The 24,866-nt window shown below is 53.0% G+C and overlaps 1 protein-coding gene across 3 annotated transcripts in view; it reads right to left on the reverse strand.

Annotated features, from left to right (window-relative positions):
• Window positions 1–5,719: 5,719 nt before the first annotated feature.
• CLIP2 (CAP-Gly domain containing linker protein 2) overlaps window positions 5,720–24,866 on the reverse strand; it is a 75,099-nt gene continuing 55,952 nt past the window's right edge. For 2 of the 3 annotated variants that reach the window (XM_005225047.5, XM_005225046.5), the window contains 8 exons: window positions 22,795–23,730; window positions 20,129–20,186; window positions 17,335–17,418; window positions 16,070–16,226; window positions 14,398–14,557; window positions 12,512–12,703; window positions 11,936–11,998; window positions 5,720–7,757 (listed from right to left, as the gene is read on the reverse strand). In XM_005225047.5, the coding sequence (XP_005225104.1) occupies window positions 7,746–7,757; window positions 11,936–11,998; window positions 12,512–12,703; window positions 14,398–14,557; window positions 16,070–16,226; window positions 17,335–17,418; window positions 20,129–20,186; window positions 22,795–23,730 (1,662 nt within the window). In that variant the 3' untranslated portion in view covers window positions 5,720–7,745. The remainder of the gene's footprint in view (window positions 7,758–11,935; window positions 11,999–12,511; window positions 12,704–14,397; window positions 14,558–16,069; window positions 16,227–17,334; window positions 17,419–20,128; window positions 20,187–22,794; window positions 23,731–24,866) is intronic. The other variant, NM_001192120.3, reaches the window with a different exon arrangement.

Below are 24,866 nucleotides of genomic sequence, written 5' to 3' on the forward strand. Positions count from 1 at the left end.
GGAACAGAAAAAAGTACCCCGAGTTCGGGCTGGCCAGGGAGATGGGATGAAAAAGTTGAGAGATTCTAGGTCTAGGAGGCAGCTCCACAGAGCGGGTAGGGCCTAGAGTAAGGAGGGGCACATTGAGACCCTAGGTTCTGCAGAGTGGGGAGGCCACAGTGATGTGAGGGGGGGACGGGTTAGCTCCTAGTCTGTAGGGTCCTGGTGATGGAATGAATGTCCACCTCGAGCTGGCCTTGGTCCCACACAGATACTCGCATAGAGGCCGGAAGCAAGACCGGGAGGCCACGGGGCAGAGAGCTATAGGGCCACACGCTGGGACGTCTGGGCCCGCATTCGGTTCTGGTCTGTGAATGTGGCCATGTGCCTTCGGTGCTCTGGGCCTCAAGTCTCCTCCTCCCCATCCAGGTAGTGGATTGATAGGCGGCGGTGAGAGGGCCGAGGGCGACACCTGGTGGTGACTGGGAAGCATCGCAGGCTTGGCCAGTTGGATGAGTCCCCAGGCAGTCAGGGGTGTGTGTTTCATCCACAGGCCAGTTTCACCCCCAGTTCCCTCTGGAGGAGACGGCCAAGACCTCCCAAACGATCTGGAGGGTCTGGGTGATGTCTCCCCAGGTCAGGCAGAGTAAAGAGAGAAAGTGGGACCAGAGAAATCCCAGTTCCTGAGACCTGCTTCCTCCAGGAGACAGACCTTGTGTTGTGGGGAGAGGATGTCACATTTGATTGTCACAGCAACCCCATGTGATGTATTCCACTGTCCCTACCAAAGAGAGAGGGGAAAACATGGCTCTGTGAGGTTTAGGGGTATGGCAAAGGTTATATAACCTGGTAAGTGACTGAAATTCAAAACCAGACCATCCAATTCTGTTTGGGCATTTTTTTTTTTTTTTTTTTGGCCATGCTTCACAGTATTCTTGCCTGGAGAATCCCATGGACAGAGAAGCCTGACAGGCTACAGACCATGGGGTTGCAAAGAGTCAGACACCACTGGGCGACTAACACATATCACAGCTTGAGGGATCTTAGCTCCCTGATCAGGGATCGAGCCTGGGCCCTCAGCAGTGAAAGCACAGAGTCTTAACCACTGGACCACCAGAGAATTCCCCACGCCATCCAATTCTTAAGCCTGCTCAGGTTCTTTGCACGTCCCTGGGAGCCACTCTCCAAGGGCCAGTGCTGTGAACGTCGGGGCAGAGGTGTCGTGGGGACACCTGCTCCTCTCTGCAGTCCCCAGGGGCTCAGTCCCACACCCCAGATTCTGCTGCTCCAAGTCTTAATCTTCCCAAAGATTAATGGACCCCAGGAGGAGGGACCCAGAGAAATGCTCCCCCCACCCCTGCCCAACTCACCATTCCCAGCATTTCCCTTTGTGATCCTGACTCCTCACACTTGAGGACTGTTCTCCCATGTACAGATGAGGACATTGAGGCCTTGCCCAGAGCTGCAGGAGATTTGGGGGGCCAACAAAAGGCACTCCCGGTGGTAGGTCCAGGACAATGTGAACAACAAAGTAAACAGCAATTGTACTGGATAATAACACAAAGGACAGAATAATTATCTATGAGTCCATGAAGTGAAGTGAAAGCCGCTCAGTTGTGTCCAACTCTTTGCGACCCCATGGACTATACAGTCCATGGAATTCTCCAGGCCAGAATACTGAAGTGGGTAGCCTTTCCCTTCTCCAGGGGATCTTCCCAACCCAGGGATGGAACCCAGGTCTCCCACATTGCAGGCAGTTTCTTTACCAGCTGAGCCGCAAGTGAAGCTCAAGGATACTGGAGTGGGTAGCCTATCCCTTCTCCAGGGGATCTTCCTGACCCAGGAATGAACTGGGGTCTCCTGCATTGCAGGTGGATTCTTTACCAACTGAGCTATCAGGGAAGCCCTATGAGTCCATAGCAAAATAAATAAATAGATAAATGGGGGAGGAGAAACAACTCTTTCTTAAGGAAGAATTCTAGTCAATAAATGGACAGAATAAATGGAGAACTAGCAAACCACTAGAATATCGCAGTAATAATTACAGCAGGCAAGCTCCGCACACAGACGCAAAAATCAGCGGTGAGGGAATTCCCTGGAGGTTCAACGGTTGCAGCTCCGAGCTTTCACTGCTGAGGGTGCAAGTTTGATCCCTGGCCAGGGAGCTAAGATGCCACAAGCTGTGCAGCATGGCCAAAAAGTAAAAAGAAAAGAATCAGAGGTGAAACTTTAAGAAGAAAGGGGGGCATTTGCATAATCTCAAAGCATTTCCTCCAAAATAGTTATGAATTATAAATGGACAAAAGAGTAAGTTTATGGTGGAGAATCCTAGCACACATGACCTTAACCAAGTGATCCAAGTTAACCCTCACTGGTAGATGATGAAATCAGGTACCCCTGATATGGTGCCCCAACAGGGCACATCACCTCGGGGCTCCATCTAATTCTGAGAAAACACCAAAGTGGGGGACACTGGGCGAGTGTTCTTCAAATGTGTCAAGGTCGTGAAAGACCAGGAAAACTACAGACTGGATGATGCCCTGTGGGATCCTAGCTGGAATTCTGGAACAGGGATAGTTAGAAGGAAAACCAGTGAAATTCAAGTAAAGTCTGTACTTGAGTTCACAGTACCCTACCGATGTCCGTGTTCTACTTGGATTGCAGTCCTGTGATCGGGCAAGAAGTGAACAGGAGAGGAAGCTGGTGAAGGGTGTGTGGGAATTCTACTTACAATTCTGCACGGCTGACATTATCTTAACACTTCAAAGTTAGGAAAGTCGACCCAGGGGTGGTGTGGAGACACCCTCTGGAGTGGCAGGCTCCCACCCCCTCCCACCGTACCCAAGACCTGGCCCTGGGGGAAGCACCCTTGCTGCCTCTAAACTGGACTGTCGAGGGGCCCAGCAAGCCAGGGCTGGGGGCTCCCAGAGGCAGATGGAGAAGGAGCAACTTTTCTGCTTGGATGGGAGAGTACAGGAAACCACTGGGTGTAGCCTTTAACCTAAGGGCTTCTGTGGCCTCAGACTCCACAGTGCACAAGATTGGTTTATGGTCTCCATTTTACAGATGAAGAAACTGAGACTCACTGAAGTGAAGCAACGCGCCTGGCCCACAGTCAGAGGGTGGTGAGCTGGGCTGAACCCCAAGGGTGTCTGGTGCTTGGTCTCTTCCAGGGTGATGGCGGTCAGAGACCACTGCCTGTCCCCCGCCCCGCCCTCCACCAGCTGAAGGGTTCCAGGCTGCCCTCCTAGGCTTTGACCTTGTAGCCACTTCTCTGAAGCTGCCCACCCCCCACAGCTGCAGCCCTGGCGCTTCCTACCCACCTGCCCGCCCAGGCTCTGAGCACCCTGTGAGCAGGGCTCTGTGTGGCAGACTGTCGTCACCGCTTCACACCTGGTGGAGGGCCCCCTCACCCTGCTTCAGGTGCCCACCTTCCATCCTCCACCTTCTGGATGCCAAGCCCTGGGCAGACAAGGACTCAGGAAGCTCCTTTCGTGAGATTCAAGCCCTTGTTCACCCAGCCTCAGGTCCCACGCACCCTCTGGTGGCAGTAAGGGCCAGAGACACCAGGCCCCTCTCACTCCCCATGACAGTCCCTGTCTGCCCCCACTTCCTTCCTCCCTGCCACCCCTCACAATCCTTTCTTCATAGCAGTTAACATGGGGTTCCAATGACTGCTGGCCTGGGAGCCATGAGTGGGTGGGGATCTCACTCTTCTTTGATCACGAGCCCCCAGCGTTTCCACCAAAGGTTAAACTAGCCCCTGAAATGCTTTACCCTGGGGAGGGTGACCCATTCAGTGTCATTACCTGGCAGGGGACAGGGTCAACCCAGTGCCTTGGGTAAAATGGGGGGAAAACACATAGGTCACAGTGGTGTTTGGTCTCAGAGGAAAGAATCTTTCTGCAGAAGCTCTCTGAATTTCAAAATACTGGGATGATGCGTTCTGGAAAAAGAGAGACCATTTATATTAGAGGCAGCGGAAGCCTAAGAATTGGGTGCTGTTTAAATCCAGCCCCAGGACTTCCCTGGTGGTCCAGTGGTTAGGACTCTGAGCCTCCACTGCAGGGAGCTGGGGTTGGCTCCTTGGTTAGGGATCCCAGGGACATGCAAAGAACCTGAGCAGGTTTAAAAACTGGACGGTCTGGGGAATTCTCTGGCTGTCCAGTGCTTAAGACTCCGTGCTTTCACTGCCGAGGGCCTGGGTTCGATCCCTAGTAGGGGAACTAAGACCCCACAAGCTGTGACGCATGGTCAGAGCAAAGAAAACAAAACAAAACAAAAAAGAATTGGACGGTCTGGTTTTGAATTTTGGTCACTTACCAGGTTTCTTACCTTCGCCAAACACCTCATGGTGCTGCACAGCAAAGCAAACAAAAACACAACAGAGAAACAAAAACAAAACCCAAAGACAACAAAACCCACCCCCAATCTGTCTTTGGCAAACACTGCGTCGACTGCGCTGCTTTAGTCCACACCTTGCCTCCCTATCTCCAGCCTGGCTGTTCCCCCAGGGAATGACCTACACAGCCTCCAATAGGCTCCCTTGCCTTGGGTTCAGCCAATGGGAGGGGCCGGCAGAGGTTCAGCCAATGGGAGGGGCCGGCAGAGGTTCAGCCAATGGGAGTGGTCGGCAGAAGGCAGGGACGGGAGTGGAGAGGCAATTGCCGTCCTAGGGCTTCCATGATAGCTCAGTTGGTAAAGAATCTATCTGCGATGCAGGAGACCCTGGTTCGATTCCTGGGTGGGGATGATCCCCTGGAGCAGCGATAGGCTACCCACCCCAGTATTCTTGGGCTTCCCTTGTAGCTCAACTGGTAAAGAATCCGTCTGCAATGTGGGAGACCTAGGTTCGATTCCTGGGTTGGGAAGATCCCCTGGAGAAGAGAAAGGCTGCCCACTCCAGTGTCCTGGCCTGGAGAGTTCCATGGACTGTAACCCATGGGGGTCACAAAGAGTCTGACACGACTTTCACTTTCTTTTTTTCTCCTTCCCTACCGGGCCACACTGCCCGCTGGAGTTCTGTCTGCAGTTGAGTCCCTCGTGGGTCCCCGTCCACACCCGAGCACACAGGCCCTCCTTTTAAACTCTCATTCCCCCACTGCACAGTCTCACTGCTTCCTCCAGGACTCTGCTGACGCAGTGCCCGACAAAGGGCACAGAGCTGGACACATTCAGCTGTTAACCTCGAGAGCCTTGTTTGGTCTCTATGGAGAGGGGTGGGGGGTGGGAGGGACCCTCAAACAGCCTGCAAAATGACCATAAAGCTGGCATAACAGTGACTACGTGATCTAAAGATATCTTACTGCAGGGGGCAGCATTAGCGATCTTAAGCGTTCTCACTGAACTCATCAAATTTGTTAGCTGATCCATCACTATTTTGTACAGGGGAGACTTCGATTTTTCCTTGTGGGCCCACTTACATCTCCAACAGATTCAAATCCAAACCCTCATGCCTCTCTGGCAGCCTTGCCCGGCTTCCACTGCTGCCCCCTTTCTCTGGTTCTCTGCCGCTTTTGTTGAGCTCCCTTTTCTCAGACAAGGCAGCTCAGTTCCACACTTGTTCCACACCAGGCCCCCTGAGGCCTTCATTAGCCGTTCACATTTGAGTAAGAATTAGCTATCAGTCCACCAGGAGAACAGGATAAAGTCAGACTCCTGGCACCTGGGTGTTCATGAGCTAGGAGACATTGGGGGGAGGCCAGGAGGCCCAGAGAGAGAGAAGCAGAAACTGCAGGGGTCCTGGACCTCAGTCACAAGCTTTATTGTCTCGAGCACGGACTCGCCACACTTCAACAATTCCACTTTGGGGAAGGGAAGGGGAGGGTGCAGGAGGGCTTGGGGAGGGGCACGGCTGAGCACACACTGGGCAGGCGCAGATGCTCATGGGGAAAGCGCTTGCCACCTGTCAGCCCATCCCGGGGGCTCAACTCCTCTCAGAGTGGGCTTTTGGCTGTTAGTAGACTAATCAGTGCCTCCAGTGGGCAGGGCAGCTGCCTGATTTTGCTGGAAAGAGTAGTATTTGACTCTGGGTTAAGCCACTACAGCATTGCTTCTAGACCGTTGTTAATGAAACCGCATGCAAGAGCTACCGAAAGCCAACGGGGAGCGAGGAGGGGCCGATAGGACTAACTGGCTGCCCCCGGGGTGGGCTGCTTTGGGGCAAGGACGTGAAGACCACCCACCTGTACCTGGGAGCACTCAGGGGTGACCTGGGCACCACCTGCATACCTGTCCTGGTGCAACTGGGAACACCATGCTGGCCCATCAGGCACCCCCTCTACCCCTAGGGAGAGAGGCCCGTAAGCTGGGGGAGGTGGGGCAGGCCTCCACGGAGACGCTGCAGTGCAAGGCAACCATCTGTAGGTCTCCCGGCTCTAGAGGTGGGGCTTCGGGCAGACGCTGGCTTTCCCATCACAAACGAGGCTGGAGTAACTTGGAAGGCTTGGGGGAAGGTGGGGAGATTTGTCTTCCCCAGTCAATCCTTGGGTTCTTTTCTTGGCTACAGGAGACAGGACTTAAAATGCCCCAGGCAGACGCTTCGTACCACTGAAAGGCGGCTGTTGGGCTGTGTGTTCAGATGCATGTGCATGGCCACACCTCCCTGAAGGCTCACCCACGTGTACCTGGCTGATTCTGTGCACGAGGCTGCAGGCACATTTGTAGTGTGTGCAATCGCAGCCCTGCCAGGCCTGGGGCTCCATCCTGGAGCCCGAGGGTGAGTGTCCATGTGGTCCAAGCATGACTGACTGCAAAGGTCCCATCCACACGGCATGTGTGCATGTGTGACCCCTCTGAGTGTGTCTGTGCTAACGGTCAGAAGCTGTATACGTCGGGGTCAGCATGGGTGAATCTGCCAGTGGGAGGCTGGTTTCAGAACATCAAGTCAACCCGGGGGACAGCATACCACCTACCAGTCAAAACACACCCAAACGGCTGGTTTGGGGCCTCCCTGTGACCTCCCTGTCCCAGCTCCAAGCCAGGTCTCTGAGGATGGGTGGGGGAAGGAAAGGGGCTTCCAGACTTTCCTAATACTGTGGCTCCTGGCCTTGGGGACCACCCTCCGGACATCAGCAGCTTGGAGCTGCGTGTGCGCTGGGGTCGGAACGAAGGGCCCACCTCCCAGCACTTTGAACCTGGGGCCTTGCTGGGCAGACGGGCCGAGGGGAACTTGTACCACTGTTTGCAAGAGGCTCAGTGTGTGGGGACAAGAAGCCCTGGGGACTGCCTTAGTCTGGAAGAGGCTGCAGAAAAGGGGGTCTCCTCCTGCCTCCAAATGACCAGACTTCTCTCCTTGGTGCCTGAAGGGGAAGCTGGGGCCCTCCTCTGGCCCCTTCCTGGGACAATGGCTCTCGGGGGTCTGAGAGGGACCCCCAGGAGGAGGGGAAGAAAGGGAGTGGGGACACGCCCAGGGGCCAAGACGGTCCTCAGGGCAGTGGCTTCTGGGGAGAGGGGTCTGTTCGGATCACCCCGGCCTCCCTGAGCCAACTCCAGAAACTGCCGGGTGTCCAGGGCATCCAGGCTGCAGGTCCCGGGAGGCCAGGCCAGGGCTGTACTCTCCATGGAAGATCGTGCTTGAGGAAGCCTCCTGGTCCGGCAAGGGGGTCGGGGGTGGGGGATTGTCCACGGCGGTGGGTACATCATTGTTACAAATACTGTTCTCCTCTTCAAAGCGACAGTCCCGCCCCCTGCCTGGAGGGGGCGCCGCCGGGGCCGGCTGGAGGGGCTCTGGTCCAGACTGGGCCGCTCCACGGTGTCCCTCAGGGTCAGTGCTTGTCCTGGAGAGAGCAAGGGCTTGGTCAGTAAGGGTCTCAGGAGGCCCCGGGGCAAGGGGCAGAGGGGGTAGGGCAGGGCTGGGGGAGAACTAGCTTGTGCCAGGTAGTGGGAAGAACAGCACGTGCAAAGGCCCCGAGGTAGGAGCACTCTGTGCTGAGTGGGGCACAGCGAGACATGAAGCGGGGTGGGAGTGGTTTATGGGAATTTGAAGGGAAGAGGCGAGAGCAGGCAGGATTTACAAAGAGCTCCAAGGGCCTGTGTGGAGGTTGGATCTGAGGAAAGGAAAACTTGTGGTTGAGACTCCAAGCCTCAGTTTTCACATCTGTAAACTGGGATGAACCCCGTGTGCTTCACAGGACAAAGCCACACAAGGTCTGGACATCAACTCCCAAGGGGCCCGGTACGGGTGGCTCCTCTGCAGACACAACCCTGACAGGTCCTGCTATAGCCTCCTGCTTCCACCCTGCTCTCAGGTCTGGTTCGGGTTCCCCACCTCCCCACATCCATCTCTCTCTGCTTCTCACCACAGCATCAGCCCCTCAGCAGATGCTGTGGCCAGGGTTCTCTGGTCTCCAGGTGAGGGCCTGCAGCCATGGCTCCATTGGCTGAGTTGGAAGGACAAGCCTTCTTTCCTCCAGCCCAAGATCGTACTGGCGCAAGGTCACACAGGTAGCCAGGGACAGAGCCTAATTGGGCTGGCACCTGGGCCCCAGGTGGGCTCTCTAACACTGCAAATGGCAGGAGCTAACTGTGGGGTGTGGGCCACCAGATACCCCCTTAATACAGAACCCAGCAAAACACATTCCCAGCAAGGGAGTCAGGCCCACAAAAGTCCTGGGAAACCAATTTTCGGCCCACAATTTTATAAAGCGTAGACTTTACAGAGACTGTTAAGAAAGAGAGAAGATGCTAAGTTTAAAATATTCAGTTGAAAAAAACCAGGAGATGAAATTGAATATTAGAGCATGCTTTGTTGTTGTTCAGTCGCTAAGTTGCATCTGACTCTTTGTGACCCCATGGACTGCAGCGCAACAGGCTTCCGTGTCCTTCACCATCTCCCGGAATTTGCTCAAACTCACATCCGTTGAGTTGGAGCACGCTGTCTACTCCATTGCATAATTTAGGGAGTTTCCTAGCAGTCCAGTGGTTAGGATTCCACCCTTCCACTGCAGGGGGGCCAGGTTAGATCCCTGGTTGGAGAACCAAGATCCCAGAAGCAGTGTGGTATGGCCAAAAAGATTAAAATGAAATAATTCACGTGCGACTTTGCAACCATCACAATAAAGACAGCTCAGGCAAGATTCACAGACCGATGATGAATCCAGGGGGCATTTGAGTCAGGGACAGAGAATTCACAAGGTCTTCCAGGGTCTCCACTGAATATTCATTCAGAAAGAACCAGTAACCATGCAGTAGGGGTCAGACAACACCTCGACCAGGTGATTAACATTCACACATGGAATGAAGGGCAGATGGACATCACGTGCCTCAGTCGTGATGCCTGGAGAAGAACATGACCTTGACTGAGTATTTCAGCCTAACTGGCAGAACCCGGCTCTAATCACCCCAAAGGACAGTCAAACCCCAAAGGAGGAATCTTCTATTAAACAAAGAGGGAGGGATTGTGTTTCAAAAACGCCAACGTCATCAAAATCCAAGCAAAATGGAGGAAATGTTCCAGATGCAAGGAGACTAAAGAAGACATAACAAGTAAATGCAACGAGCCTCATTAACCTTAGACTGGATCCTGGATTGGGGCAGGGAAACAGCTGTGAAGACACGCCAGGGTCAACTGAAGAAAACAGGTAGGGAGTATGATTGGCTGTATTAACAAATCTCATAACAGCATGACATTTGCTGAGATTGGTAACTGTACTGTGTTTATGTAAAATCATGCCCTGTTTCTCAGGGAATGCAGACTGAATATGCAATTATACTCAAATGGTTCAGAAAAATATTACATGCATATAACACTCATCTACACATAGAGAACAAAAAGTAAAGCAAATGGGGCAAAATCTCAACCACGTGTTATGGGGGAAAGGAGAGCTGATGCTCCAGGCACTATTTACTTTTAGTTTGTATCTGCGTATAGGTATTTATGGGCTTCCCTGGTGGCTCAGCGGTAAAGAATCTGCCGGCAAGGCAGGAGACGCAGGTTCGATTCCTGGGTCAGGAAGATCCCCTGGAGGAGGGCATGGCAACCCACTCCAGTATTCTTGCCTGGAGAATCCCCATGGACAGAGGAGCCTGGCAGGCTGCAGTCCACGGGGTCGCAAAGAGTCAGACACGACTGAGCAACTAACATCGTCACTTGCATAGTTATTTATTTATTTGGCTGCACCAGGTCTTAGCTGCAGCACGAGGGCTCTTAAGTCTTCACTGCAGCCTGTGGGGTTTTCTAACTGTGGCCTGTGGGATCTAGTTCCCCAACCAGGGATGGAACCGGGGCCCCTGCAGGAGCTCAGAGTATTTGCCACTGGGCCACCAGGAAAGTCCTTCTAGGCGCTTTTTTAAAATTCTTGTAACTTTTTTGTCAATTAAAAATTATTTCTAAATAAAAAACATGTGTAGGGACTTCTCCTTTGCCTTCCAATGCAGGAGGTATAGGTTCGAAACTTGGTCAGGAAGCTAAGATTCCACATGCCTCGGGGCCAAAAAACCAAAACATAAAACAGAAGCAATATTGTAACACATTCAATAAAGACTTTACAAATGGTCCACGTTAAAAAAAATCTTAAAAACACAGCTGTAAAAAAAAGCATGTATATATGTCAACTATATGTATTAGTTGCTCAGTCATGTCTGACTCTTTGTGCCCCATGGACTGTAGCCTGCCAGGCTCCTCTGTCCATGGAATTCTCCAGGCAAGAAAACTGGAGTGGGTTGCTATTTCCTTCTCCAGGGGATCTTCCCAACTGGGGATCGAACTTGGGTCTCCTGCATTGGCAGGCAGATTCTTTACTGTCTGAGCCACCAGGAATAAATTTTTTTTTTTAAGTTAATGTGTACATAGATTTACAGACATATATACACACACATAACAATCTTCGTTATTTGCAGGAGTCCTGTTCTATAGAATCAAACTGTCATGGAACCAGCAAAAACTGAACCATTGCTCTCAGTGGAAATACAAGGTTCCTGCAAATCTCTGATCTGACGTTTTCATCAATCGATCAACAGGTAATCATGTTTCATGCGTGCTTCTCTTTAAAACATTTCACTGAATACGTATTGTTGACTCATTAATAATGAACTCAAGGCCGGCAGCACTATAACTCATGCCTGAATGCAGCTTCTCTAAAGTAGTTTCTGGAAGGCACATTGCAGCCTTCCTGCACTTAGGAACACTAGACGGCTCTTCTAGAACACAAGATGACGCTTGGGGGCCATTTTAAACAGTGGAAATCACCAAGAAAAAAAGCATGAAAATGTGAGAAACGTGTCACTAAATAGACCGTGAGAAGGACACTTGTTTGCAGAATGTTTGTACAAGCACGCTGCTTTGTACAGGCTCATTTGGGAACATGCCATGTCTCAGGCGATTACATTTTTCTCTGCTCTGCACATGTCCGTGAATGACCACAAAAGTGCTGTCAGTGTGGAGTGTGGGGCTACAGATAAATGTCACCAAGCAGGTGAGTGTGCAAATGGAATAGTTCAGACTGGCTGTACATGTGGACATACATACACATACACACACGTGCATGCTTAGCAAAGTAACGTCAACCTCGGTCATCTCTGGGTAGAAGAGCTACTGGTGAGTGTTTCTTTTCTGGCCACACTGCACAGCTTGTGGGATCTTAGTTCCCTGACCAGAGATCAAACCTGTACCCCTTGTGGTGCACGTGAGAGTGCTAACCACTGGACCACCAGGGAATGTCCAGTGTTTTCTTCCTTATGTATTTTTGAGTTTTTTCCTCAAAGTTTCCAAATAGGTACATATTATTTTATAATAAAAGGTTTTATGGAAAGGGGAACAAGGTTAAAAAAGCAGGATGGGAACTGAATCAAGTTTGGCTCCGCGGCCCCCCCTCTATGAGTAGCCCAAACGCTCTTGCAAAATGTGTCTTTGTTCTTTTGCTGCCTTTTCAAAGTTTCCTCTCCAGAGAAGTCAGCCTGCACGCGAGGGCCGTGGGAGTGACGGAGCAAATCCCCCCGGGGGCAGGGTGCCGCTTACCTCTTGTTTGTGACCCTTGTCTTGCTGGTGGATGCCGTTTGCAGAACCAGAATTGCCGATGGCCTGTTAAGAGTCAAGGGCGAGAGGCTGAGCGAGGTGCCCCAGCCAGCATTTCCTGGTTCGTCCACTAGATGGTGAGGTCTTCCCGATGGGACCATCGCAGGCTCTGAACTCTGAGCGTGCGTTTGTGAGTGCTAAGTCACTAAGTCGTGTCTGATTCTGTGCGATCCCATGGACCATAGCCCACCAGGCTCCTCTGTCCATGGGATTTCCCAGGCAAGAAAACTGAAGTGGGTTGCCATGCCCTCCTCTAGGGGATATTCCCTACCCAGGTATCGAACCTGTGTCTCTGTGTCTCCTGCATTGCAGGTGGGTTCTTTACCACCAGCGCCACCTGGGAAGCCCAGAACTCTGAGCAGAGCCCATCAAAATGGGGAAATCTAGGCTCTCAGGGCAAGGCTGCATCTCCGCCCTTCATCTGAGCTCCTCAGGATAAAGGCATGAACCCCTAGGGCTGGGACTTCCAGGGGGCAAGGCTGAGGCTCTCCCCCCAGACCTGGGGGGCACCCAGCTCACCTGGGACTTGTCAGGGCAGCTCCTCATGGCCTCCACGAGCCTCTCCACCTGCTGAGCCTGGTCCAGTGCGTCCCTCAGCGCGTCCTCCGTGCTTATCAGCTGGTGCTGCAGCCGCAGGAGCTCCGGTGCCGAGGATGAGGACGGGTCGATGAGGGAGTAGCGCCTCTGATCCGACAGGGACTTCTCTTTGTCCTGGAAGGAGCAGGAGAGAGCACGAGTGTGTGTGTGTGCGCGCATGTGTAGAGAGGAACAGTGTGTGTGTGCGTGCATGCATGCGTGTGTGTGTGCACGTACGTGCTGCATGAGGGTGACCTCTTCTCTGGCAGGAAACTCATCTGTCCCACGTCATCTCTGGGTCAGGCCTGGGCATCACCAGGATGCCCCTCAAGCCTCCTTCCCTCACCTGAGGATCCTCACAGAAGCATCTTTCCTGCTCCCTGCCCTGGATTCCCAGGTTCTATCAAATGCTCCATGTTTTCCAAGTCTCCAAACCTAGGACCCCTCCCTCTCCTCTTTCCTTCCAGTATCCCCCTGACTCCCTCCATACTGTCTTATGTGGGTCCTTCCTCTTCAGCCCTAGACCACCCACAGCCTCATCCCCTGAACCTCTCCTCAGAACCCCTCCACCGCCCTCAATAGGACATTCCTTCCCCTCCCTTCCAAACGCTCTGCAGCTGACCCCACCCACCACGGTACCAGAGATGGGCAGACCACAAACCCTCCCTGCACTGCCCTCCTTGGGCAGGTGCTTCTAGGTCCTTCTGCTCTGCTCCGATCCTCTGTCCAAGCTTCCCGCTCCATCCGAACCTCCCTCACTTCAGGAGGTTTATAACCACCGAGCCCATCCTAGTTCGCTGTGGTGCTGGGGATGGTACAAGGGGGACAGGGGAGAGGCTGGTCATGTGTAAACTTGACCAGCTTGTGGTTCATGGAGAAGGCGTGGCTCTGCCCCCTCCATGCAATTCTGGGAAAGTCTTGGAATCAGAACTCCCAAGGCCCCACCAGCCCCGGGGTCTTGGTTTCCAAGTTATACCCAGGCTCACAGCACCATGAGGACCACAGAGGGGTCTGTAACCACTCTCTGCTGGGCAGACCTGCCAGGGCTGAAAGGCTGCAGGGCAGCTGGGCCCGGTGGTCCCCATGCCCACAATCTCGGTGCAGACAGAATAATGGACATCCCCCTCCCTTAACCCTGCAGGTCTAAGGCTGCTCCCATGGCAGCAGGCGGGTCCTGGGCTCTCCTCCTGCCTGCAAGACCCCTCTTCTTCCATCTCCTCCACTGTGGCTGAACCCCTGTGGCTGGGCGGGTGGGCAGTGAGGGGCTTTGGAGCAGCTTCCCCTGACAGCAAGCCTGTCCTCCTGGACCTAACCTGTCCACACCCTGGAGTTGACCAGGCCCAGGAACCGGCCACAGGCTAGTCTTGAATGCTGACCAATGGGGGATTGAGTGGGATGAGTCTGTCCTATGCTACCAGCCTACCCCACCTGCACTTCTGGGGACTCTGCTCAGTCAGGCCTCTGTTCCCCTCTCGTCCCTGAGATGGATGCATGAATCACCACTGCAGGACCCTGAACAAGGAGCTGGCTTCTGGTTGATTACTTCCCTGGATGGGGAGCTCACCACCTGATGGTAGGCCACCCCATCTCTGGACTGGTCAGATTCTTAGGGAATCTTCTTTTGCACTGCATCACCCAGACAGCCACACAACCAGCCATGACGTCTACAAAACCCTGCCAGTGGTTCTAGGGGATTTTGAACCCTCACTGTGACTTGGCAGTCCCTGGGGTGGCTCCAGAAGGTCACCAATCTCCAAGGCCTGAACAGCAGGTTGCCCCAGCCCCTCCCTGGTGTCCCCTATCCCCAGGCCGCCCCCTTCCCCACGTACCAGCCCCGTCAGCTTTTCCCGCAGGCCTCGGATGTCATCCTTGAGTTTCTGCTCCTTGATCCGCCACTCGGCCTTGTGGACCTCCCGGCTCAGGTCCCTCTCAGGCCCTGGGGAGTGGCGATTGGCCTCCAGCAGCAATACCCGCAGTTCATTCAGACTCCTGTAGGGGGCGGGGGTGGACAGAACAGCAGTCAGTCTGGGTCCCTCAGCTCTCATCCTCCACAATTAGTCCGGTGCCTGAGACTGGCCATCCCGAGGGGGGGGATACTGGCTACCAAGACACAGCGTCTGTGCCAGGAGGGGCCACAGAGGAAGCACGAGGCTTGAAGCCATCGGACCACAGCTGGAGAGACTCGGGTTTAGGAACCCAAGAGTCAAGAGGACTCAGCCTTTCTTAGAATTTTTTTGAAGTTTTTTTTTTTTTAAAGAGAATATATATTTGTTTAATTAAAAATAGTACAGAAGTAGAAATATAATGTTGTATACACAGAACTTTTATAATGTTGTAAATACATGTAACTTCCATAACATACTTATTTACTTATTTTAAAAAAATATTTTTATTTTTATTTGGCTGCATCAGGTCTCAGTTGTGGCACACAGGCTTAGCTGCTGTGCGGTTTATGGGATCTTAGTTCCCCGACTAGGGATTAAACCTGTGTCCCCTGCACTGCAAGGCAGATTCTTAACCACTAGACCACCAGGTAAATCCCAATAAAATACACTTTTAAGATAACAATAAAATTAAATTAAATAAAAAATAAAGCATTTTTCCAAGAGACCTCATGGGGCAAGACATTTTAAATACCTGACATCAAATAAGTTTTATTTCCTATATCAACTCTTAATTAACTGGCAGCAGCTGCCTGGAATACTGTGGTGAGATTGATTCTGAGGTCACATCTGGACTTTGCAGAAAAAGAGTGCAGTGATCAATTAGCAATGTCTCCCATGGGCAGAGGCTGGGAGAAAAGGACACACCCATTTTGAGTTCTTCCCCTTGCCAGAATCTACTTTAGAGGAGGGGAAAATTAACTCACTAGGTGGCCATATGTAGTTAAAAGAATAAAGTAAAAGTTTGCTGGCACTGACCCTTTCCCTTTCTTCCTTCTTCCTACTCTGAATGATGGCACCTGATGGCTGGAGCTTCAGCAGCCACCCTGCAACCATGAGGAAGAGTCTAACAGAACCCAAGAGAGCAAAGGTGTTGGCATTGGTACCTTGAGCCACTGAACCAAATGCCAGCTGTAGCTACCTCCAGATTTCTTGTTATGTGAGGAAAATAAATCTCTACTCGTTTAATCTGCCAACACATTTCTAGCTGATCTTCCACTCCCATCCTAAGTACCAAAGAAGCAAGGAGCAGCTTATGGTAGCCTACATCAACCAAGGAAGGCTTCAAGGAAGAGGAGGTGGGAGTCCTCAATAATTTTTAAGAGTTTCAAGGGGTCCCCAAGACCAAGATATTTGGGAACCACTAATCTTTCCTATGAGTTCTGCTTGGAGAACTGTGTTAAGAAGGATTCTGAGGCTTCGTTGGAGCTTAGCAGCAGACAGTATGGTGATCACCGGTGATGCCAGTCATCTGTCTACACCTTCAAAAAAGACTGGGTACTATTAGCTGGTGGAGTGAGGGTCACGCTGTTCTAATCACCGCCCACGGCTGACTCACCGCTCCTTCCGGAGCAGCTCCTGGCTGATGAGGACCAGCTGGCCCGAGGCATCATGGGTCTTCCGGGACACGGCCTCTAGCTCCGCCTCCAAGCGCCGCTTCTCTTTCTGGAGGGTGTCCACCTTCTTTTCGCCCGACCTGCACTTGCTCTCCAGTGCTGAGGCCAGCCAGCAGGGCAAGAAGGGAGAGGGTTGGGATCGCCACGGAAACCTGTCCCACACAGGGGCCAAGGCCCGGGCAGGCAGCAGGCTTTCCCGGGGAGAGGGGGGTGTTAACAGGGACACACTCCACTGAGCGGACCTCCCTCGTCCTGCAGGGCCAGGCAGCGAGGGACCGAAAAGAGCTACTTAGGAAAAGCAGACCATGGCCCCCCCACAGCAGCCGGGCCCTCTGGTGTCAGGAAAGCAGTCCAGCCTTCGAGAGACAGGGGCGTTTACAGTGTTGCCTGGATGAGGGAAATCTACAACTTCACCTTGGCCCCGGAGGAACCTGAGGTCACCTGACCTTTGTTGGGACCCATTAAGCCACGTGAACATGATGGGGAGTGGAGGGAAGGGGGCAGTGAGAACCATTTCCCAGGATGGCGGCCGGCTCACGGGCACCACCACTGGCATTCTGGTGGACAAGAAGCACAGCCAGTTTGTCACCAAGCCACAGATTCCAGGCCCCCTACCACTCCCCCTGCCCCACCAGGCTACCCTCTGGCTTCATCCCCATTTCCCCTGGGCCTTGGCTTTTGCTGCAGCCAAAGTCCTTCCCCTCCCAATTCTGAAGTCCTGGTATTTCTTCCAGGGGCTGGTGCCCAAATACTATACCAAAAGGCAGAGAGATTGAAACCCAGGGGTGTTCAAGCCCAGAAAGAGATAAGTTGTGATGCGATTGCAGAACACAGGGCACAGAGGCCTGGCTCTGGAGAGAGAAGGTGGCTGGGGTCCCCCATTTGTTTTCTGTGTCTGTGTCATTCGGCCTATGGGATCTTAGTTCCCACTACTGACCCCTGCATTGGAAGCGCAGAGTCCTAACCACCAAACCACCAGGGAAGTCCCTGGGGTCCCCACTTATATTATAGATGAAGTGTGGGCTACCGTGCCCCCCTCACCACTGCCCAGGTGGAAGTCCAGTGCAGGCCACCTGGCCCAGGCTGACTTCTCCTCGAGGCAGAGTGGGGAAGGGCACCCTGACCAGCGTCATCTCCCCCTCCCCCGCTGGACTGGCACGTGATCCAATGAAAGCCCCCGCATCTGCCCGGAAGGAGGGAGACTTACCACTTACTTGGGCCCTGAGCATCTCGGTCTGAGATGTTAAGGCTGTCACCTCTTTGTCCCTCTTGTTCAGCTTGTCCTGCAGGCCTGGGGAGAAGGGAGAGATGAGGGGCCATCAGTACCCCAGAGCTAACAATGCAATCTGGTGGACGAGGGGGTGGCCCTCCCATCCGAACCCTAAAATGACATCACATTTGGCTTCCAGAGTCCAAGTTCTTTCTCAAGACAGTCGACCTTCTGGGTGAAGTGAAATTTGCTCAGTTGTGTCCGACTCTTTGCGACCCCATGGACTATACAGTCCATGGAATTCTCTAGGCCAGAATACTGGAGTGCGTAGCCTTTCCCTTCTCCAGGGGATCTTCCCAACCCCGGGATCTAACCCAGGTCTCCTGCATTGCAGGCAGATTCTTTACCACCTGAGCCACAAGGGAAGCCTGGGTAACCCACCCTGAAGAAGAGGTGCCAGTGTTGTACGGTCTTGAGCAACTTAACTCTCAGACTCTCAGCTTCCTCAAGTGAAAATTGGGGCTAATAAAGGTGCTCACGTCACCTGGCCACATGCATTCAATACTGGATAGCCCAGGACAGTCATGAAAAAGATGCAAGCAAAGTTCTAGAAATGTATTAACTTTCTGTACGTTAATTTATAAATTCAATGTGAAGCCAGTAAAAATGTCAGCCAGACTGTAATTTTTGTGAACCAGATAAGCTAATTCTAAAATCACTTGGAAAAAAAATTTTTTTTAATAAGTAAATAAAAATTTTAAAAAAGGAAAAATATTTAAATAAAAATAAACAAAGTCACTTGGAAAAATAAGCAAGATCAGCCAAGAGAATTTGGCAAAAAAAAAAAAAAACCAAACTTCTTCAAAGAATTAAACACACAATTACCACGGGTGTGTGTGCTCAGTTGCTGAGTCATGTTCGACTCTTTGCGACCCCGTGGACAGTAGCCCACCAGGCTCCTCTGTTCATGCAATTTTCCAGGCAAGAATACTGGAGCGGGTTGCCATTCCCTTCTCCAAGGGATCTTCCCGATCTAAGAATCGAACCTGAGTCTCCTGCGTTAGCAGGCAGATTCTTTACCACTGCGCCACCAGGGAAGCCTGCAATTACTATACAATTTAACAATTCCCCTCCCGAGTATATACCCTCAAAGAGCTGAAAACAGGAACTCAAGAAGTATCCCCACATGCACACTTACAGCAGCGCTACTCACAGTGGCTGAAAGGTGGAAGCAACCCAGCTGTCCATTGACAGGTGAATGGATAACAAAATTGGGCGTATGCATACGATGGCCCGTTGGTCCCACATAGGAATGAAGCACTGACCCGTGCTATAATGTGGATGAACCTTGAATATATTATGCAAAGTGAATAAGCCAGACATAAAAGGCCACATGTTATATGATGCTATCTATATGAAATATCCAGAAGAGGCAAATCCATAGAGACAGACAGCAGATTAGCAGTTGTCAGCAGCTGCAACGAGGGGAAAATAAGAGAATGACTGATGATGCATACGGGGCTTGCTCTTGGAGTGATGAAAAAGTTTTGGAACTAGACAGAAGAGATGATTGCACAACACTCTGAATATATCAAAGCTCCTGAATGGTTTGCTTTAAAATGGTGATTTTACTTAAATTATGTCTCAATTAAAAAAAAAAAGGTGGGAGGGGGGACTTCCCTAGTTGTCCAGTGGCCAAGACTCCATGCTCCCAAGGCAGGACACCTGGGGTTCAACGCCTGGTCAGGGAATTAGATCCCATATGCTGCAACTAAGACCCAGCAAAGCCAAATAAATAAAAAAAAGAACGGCCGAGAGAATTTTGAAAAAAACAGAGCCGAAGACCAGCCTTGCCAGTAACTGAAATATAAACGAAGTTTCAAAACACTGTAAAAGTGGTGCATAAATAGACAGATTGGTCATTGGAAAGGAAAAAAAAAATCTAGAAAGAGTTAATTACCTGATGGAATTTAAAGACGGTAAGTTTGGTTCATTCACATCAGTGGAGACAGGGAGATGAGGTTTTCAAAAACGGTGCCGGGGTAAGTGGGCACTCTTGGGGAAAAAAATAAAAGTGGATCCTTACCTCACACCTGGAGTAAGAATTCTGCATGAATCAGAGATTTACAGAGGAAAAAAAATAAACCCAAGATCCCAAAAACAAAGATTGATTTTTAAAAATCTGCATGGCAAGGGACTTCCCTGGTGGTCCAATGGTTAAGACTTTGCCTTCCAATGCAGGGCGCGTGGGTTCGATGCCTGGTTGGGGAGCTATATTGTAAAACTTTTAAAATGGTCCACATCAAAAAATATCTTTTTTTTTTTTTTTCCAAAAAATATCTTGAAAAAAAGAAAAAAAACACACCAAACACACAATCAAGTCCTCAATAAACAGCCTTTGCCCTCCTCCCATGGTGGGTGAGTGGCTGGTGCACACAGCAGGCAGCTCTTGCATGTGTGCGCTAAGTCACTTTAGTCGTGTCCAACTCTTTGTGATTCTATGACTGTAGCCCACCAGGCTCCTCTGTCCATGGGATTGTCCAGGTAAGAATACCAGAGTGGGTTGACATCCCCTCCTCCAGCCCATCTTCCTGATCCGGGGATTGAACCTGTGTCTCTTACGTCTCCTGCACTGGATGGTGGATTCTTTACCACTAGTGCCACCTGGGAAGCCCAGGCAGCTTTCACCAAACACCAGATGACGCAAAACGAAGTCGAACCGAGCTTGGAGGCAAAACCCACCAGCCTTTCCCCAAAGCCCCACATCCCGCCCGGCCCAGTGGCCACTCACCCTCCACAGTCTCCTTCATCCTGATCTTCTCCCCTGAAATGTCGTTGGACTCAATCATCTGAAAGGAGAGCCCTGTAAGGGAGATGCTCGCCTCCCTGTCTCAGTCCCCAGCCCCAGCCAGCCCACGTCTCCCCAGTTCAAGGAGACTTTCATGGACTTGCTGTAGCAGGGGGCACAGGTGTTCTAGGTCTGGCTTCCCTGACAAGAGGACCCCCGCTCTGCTCCTAGGGCCCCCCAGGGCTGCCTGCACAGCGTCCATGTGATCACTCCCTGTCCCTTCCTGTTTGCAAATGTCTATCATATTAAACAGATGTCTCCTTCCTGGGGATGCCTACAGAGATTGGTCCTGGGACTGTTTCCACCATTATCCAGAGGCAAGACTCCCAGCCTCGGTTTCCCATCCATAAAACAAGAATCGACTGCCACGGGGCAGCGCATGCAGAGCACGCCTAGACAGCTCCCAGAGGGACTTCAAGAAACGATACTTTCTTTCTCTGCGTGCGTGCATGCGTGCTAAGTCATTTCAGTCGTGTCTGACTCTGCGCGACCCTATGGACTGTAGCCCGCCAGGCTCCTCCCTCCATGGGATTCTCCAGGCAAGAATACTGGAGTGGGCTGCCATGCCCTCCTCCAGGGGATCTAACACTGCCTTTAAAAAACAAACCCGGAAGCAAAGAAGCAAAAAATCAACTAAGAAAAAAAAAATCTGTGTGGCAAACATCAACAGGCTCCTCGCTGCTTCTTAGCAGAAATTTCTGGCTTCCTGCACAAGCAAAGCTGGCCATCCCCTGTAGTTTGCCAGACCCTAGCACTGCATATCAGGGCAGCGCGGAGTTGAGCAGGCAGTCACCTCCATCCGCCCTGTCCCTCATACCTCCGCTCAGACATCCCCAGCCCTGCTTCAGCCAGTCTGTTGTGATTAACAAAGCCCCCTAGGTCTTTATTTATACACATTGCAGGGAAAACGGGGCACACATTAAACTTTTTTTTTAATAATTCCCATTCTTACACATGAGAACAAAAATCAAGTTGTCCTTGAACCTTTAAATCTGGAGGGCATGTGGGTCCAGACCAAGGTCCCACATGTGTGGAAATCAGTGGGCATTTCTAAGGTCACCACCCACTCCCTGGAGTGCGGTCTGTGACAGAGGGGCAGCAGGCCATCCTGTGGAACCACAGCAACCCCCAACCTCCCTGCTAAGGGAGTCCAGGTCCTGGGGCCCCAGGCCTGACCCTCCTGCCCTGAGCAGCCAACCAGGCCGTGTGCAACCTGGGGCTCTTCTTCTCCCCTCTGCCCAGCATCCTGGGAGGGTATTTGCTAATAGGGGCCCCCGCCTGGGAGAAGGGGGCAGATGGCCGGTGCAGTGGGGCCTTAAGGCATGACACAGGCAGGGCTCCTTTTACAAAAAAGGCACCCCCTGTACGGAGAACTTCTGAACACTGGTTGCTCAAACACTGAATTCTGGATTAAATGTACAAGGGGAACCAGAAGCTCAAGAACCACTGGGGCTGATAAAAAGGCAACCATCTTGGGATTTCCCTGGTGGTCCAGTGGTTAGGACTCCAAGCTTCTACTGCAGGGGCCCAGGGTTCAATCTCTGGTTGGGTATCTAAGATCCTACAAGCCTCGAGTTGGGGGGCAGAGAGTGGGGGGGAGGCAACAATTTTGCTGCGAATTGTCCCTTCATATAAGACTTTGTCATTCCGGGTACTTCTCTGGCCCTTAGGCAGTGGGGTTCAACAGGAACTCTGCCACTGATGGGCGAGAAACTCCGGGAAAGCTATTCCGCCTTGGAATCTGGGTTTGCTCATCTATGAAATGGAGCCAATATGGACCCCAAGGGAGTCCAGGTGAGATGGGGCATTCTAGGGCCTGCACCAGGTGTGGTGCCCAGATCCACTCACGAGGCCCTTCCTGGCCCATGGGAGCACCTGTTCTTGATACCTGGGGTCCCAGCCTCCCCAGTGTGCTCAGCTGGGACGTCTAGATTTGTAGCAAAGCTGATACAGGGGGCAGCAGTCTCCCCAGAGTCACAGCCTTCTGGCCTTGCAGAGCCCACTCCTGGGACCACTCCCCTACCCCACCGCTCCACTTAGGAAAGTGGCTGCCAGACTGTTGTTCCGTCTCGTTGGGACTGGCAAATAGGGGGCCACCCTCAGGTGCCCGAGGTCAGCGCTCGGGTTGGAAATGGGACTCTCTTACCCCTGCCCAGGGGTGGGCAGGGTTTGCCTTCCACATCTCTGCCAGCCCAGTGCTGGAGCTCCTGGTACCAACGCCCTGAGGAGGCCTGGGAGCCTGCATGGTGGGACGTGCCTGCCAGCTGGGGAGAAGGCTGCTGCCCAGGGACACTCCTCTCCAGGCTGGCCTGTGGGGACCCAGCCAGGTCTGCTCAGACTGCTTGGGGGCCCCACGGTCACTCAGGCCTGCTGCCCTTCTGAACGGTCACTCAGGCCTGCTGCCCTTCTGAGAGAGGGGCCAGGGGCTCCTCCTCTGAGCCAGGTGCCCTGTGATCTCAGACTGGTATGCTCCAGGTGGGGCGGGCAACGGGGACGCTTCCCTGGGCTGCAAACAAAAGGTCAACAGACGCCGGAACCCTCCCCCAGCAGGGCCCTTGAGCCCGGGGCCACTTGCCGCCCTGTGGGCAGGAGGGGCAGCGGCCACCTACATGGGTGTGCTGGGCCGAACACAGGGACTCGACGGCCTGGAGTCTGTTTTCGGTGACCAGAAGCTTCTCCTGCAGCCTCTCGGCCTCCTGCTTGCTCTGGGCTTCGGAGCGCTGCAGCAGCTCATAGTCCAGCATCTTCTTCTCGGCCAGGGAGATCTGCTCCTTGAGGAACTCGATGGCCTGCGCCTGGCCCTGGTACTCCACGTCCAGCTTCTCCAGCTCGCGCACGCGCAGCTCGGCGTCGCGGCATTGGTCCTGGGCCTCCTGCAGCTCCAGCCGGTGCTGGCTGGCCTGCACCTCCAGCTGGGCACACCAGTGCTGCTGCACGGCAGCCAGCTCCTCCTGGGCCTCCTGCAGCTTCTGCCGCAGGCCCTCCTTCTCCTTCACGTGCACGGCTGTCTCGATGTCATGCTTGGCCCTCAGGTTGCCCAGCTCCAGCTGGTGCTCCATCTTGATGCCCTCCATCACAGCCTTCAGCTCCCCAATCTCCTTCTGCTGGGCGCCGGGGCCCGAGTTCAGGGTGGCCTTGAGATCCTCCAGGGACTTCTGGTGGTCCGAGGCCAGCGAGTCCAGCTTGGACTTCCAGTTGTCCATGAGGCCCATGTTCTCGCTGGTGGCCTGCTGGACCTTGGCCTTCAGGTCCACCACCTCCTGCGCGTACTTTTCGTTGGCCGCCCGCAGCTTGTCCACCTCCGCCTGGTAGGCCCTCAGCGCCTTCTCGTACTTGTCCCTCAGCAGGCCGCTCTCCCGCTGGCGCTCCTTGCTGGCCGACAGCAGTCGCTCACGCAGCCGCAGGGTCTCGGCGGCCTCAGGGTGGTCAGCCGGTGGTGGGCCCGAGTGGAGCAGGCACTGCTGCAGCTCCTCGATCTCCTCACGGCGCAGGCTGAGTTCCTCCTCCAGCTGCAGCACCCGCGACTTCTCGGCCACCGTGGTCAGCTACCGGGAGAGAGGGAGACCGGGGTCAGCGGGCCGCCAGGTGCGGGGGCAGGGGGGCGCAGGAGGACGCGACAGGGGAAGGTCACGGGAAGGACACCCCATCCCATCTGAGCACCGCCCCCTGCCTTGGGCCCCAGTGATTCGGGAACTCAATGGTCCCCGCTGCCCTAGCCGGCTTGTGACAAGTCCGTGGTTAAAAGAAACCATCTGGGGGCTTCCCTGGTGGGTCCAGAGGTTGACTCCACATCCCAATGCTGGACGTGCGGGTTCAGTCCGATGGGGGAGCTAAGATCCGCGTGCTGCATGGTGCAGCCAAAAATAAATAAAGCAACCAAGGAAGAAAATGGTTGGATGGCATCATCGACTCACTGAACGTGAGTCTGAGCAAACTCCAGGAGACAGTGAAGGGACAGGGAAGCCTGGCGTGCTGCAGTCCACGGGGTCGCAAAGAGGCGGACATGACTGAGCGACTGAACAACAAAGAGGGGGAGAAAAAAAAGGAAACCGTCTATTTGAGGTTATGGTTTTCTTCAAGTTTAAATTATTTTTAAAGGGTGGACATGACAGAGAGAACTTTGCACTATCTTGCTCTAGAAAAGTCTCAGCTAGAATGAGTGGATTCACAGAGAGGCTATTTGGAGGGGGTGGCCAAAGAAGGGTCTGCCATTTTAATGCCTAACGCAGAAAAAAATAAATAAATAAGGCCCAGACCCATCTTCTAATGGAAAACTCTGAGATCAGAGGCTCCACCTGCCCAAATCCCACTTTGATCAAGTCGGTGGTCAGGGATTGGAAAATAATATACTTGAGAGTTTTACATCTTTTATAAGCTTAGGGAATTTGTTTCTGCAGGTGACCTCTAGTTCAATAAACATGTTTTTGGTTTTTTAAGTTGGGTTGAACCCTTCCTAGAGGAAGATGCCCAGTGTGGAGGGCTTCAGCCTGCCAACTGCTTCTGTAAGCAGCCGCTGTGCACACACATGTGTACTGCACACGCAGCCACCTGGCAACGGCCAGCGTGTGCATCTGCAGACACCCACAGGACATGCACACTCACTCGTGTGCAGAGGCCAACCCGCAGAAACCGGTGGTCACCCGCCCCACACCCGCACGCTGTGCACAGTGGCTTTTGTCAA

This window comes from Bos taurus, chromosome 25, assembly GCF_002263795.3.
Source record: "Bos taurus isolate L1 Dominette 01449 registration number 42190680 breed Hereford chromosome 25, ARS-UCD2.0, whole genome shotgun sequence".
NCBI lineage: Eukaryota > Metazoa > Chordata > Mammalia > Artiodactyla > Bovidae > Bos > Bos taurus.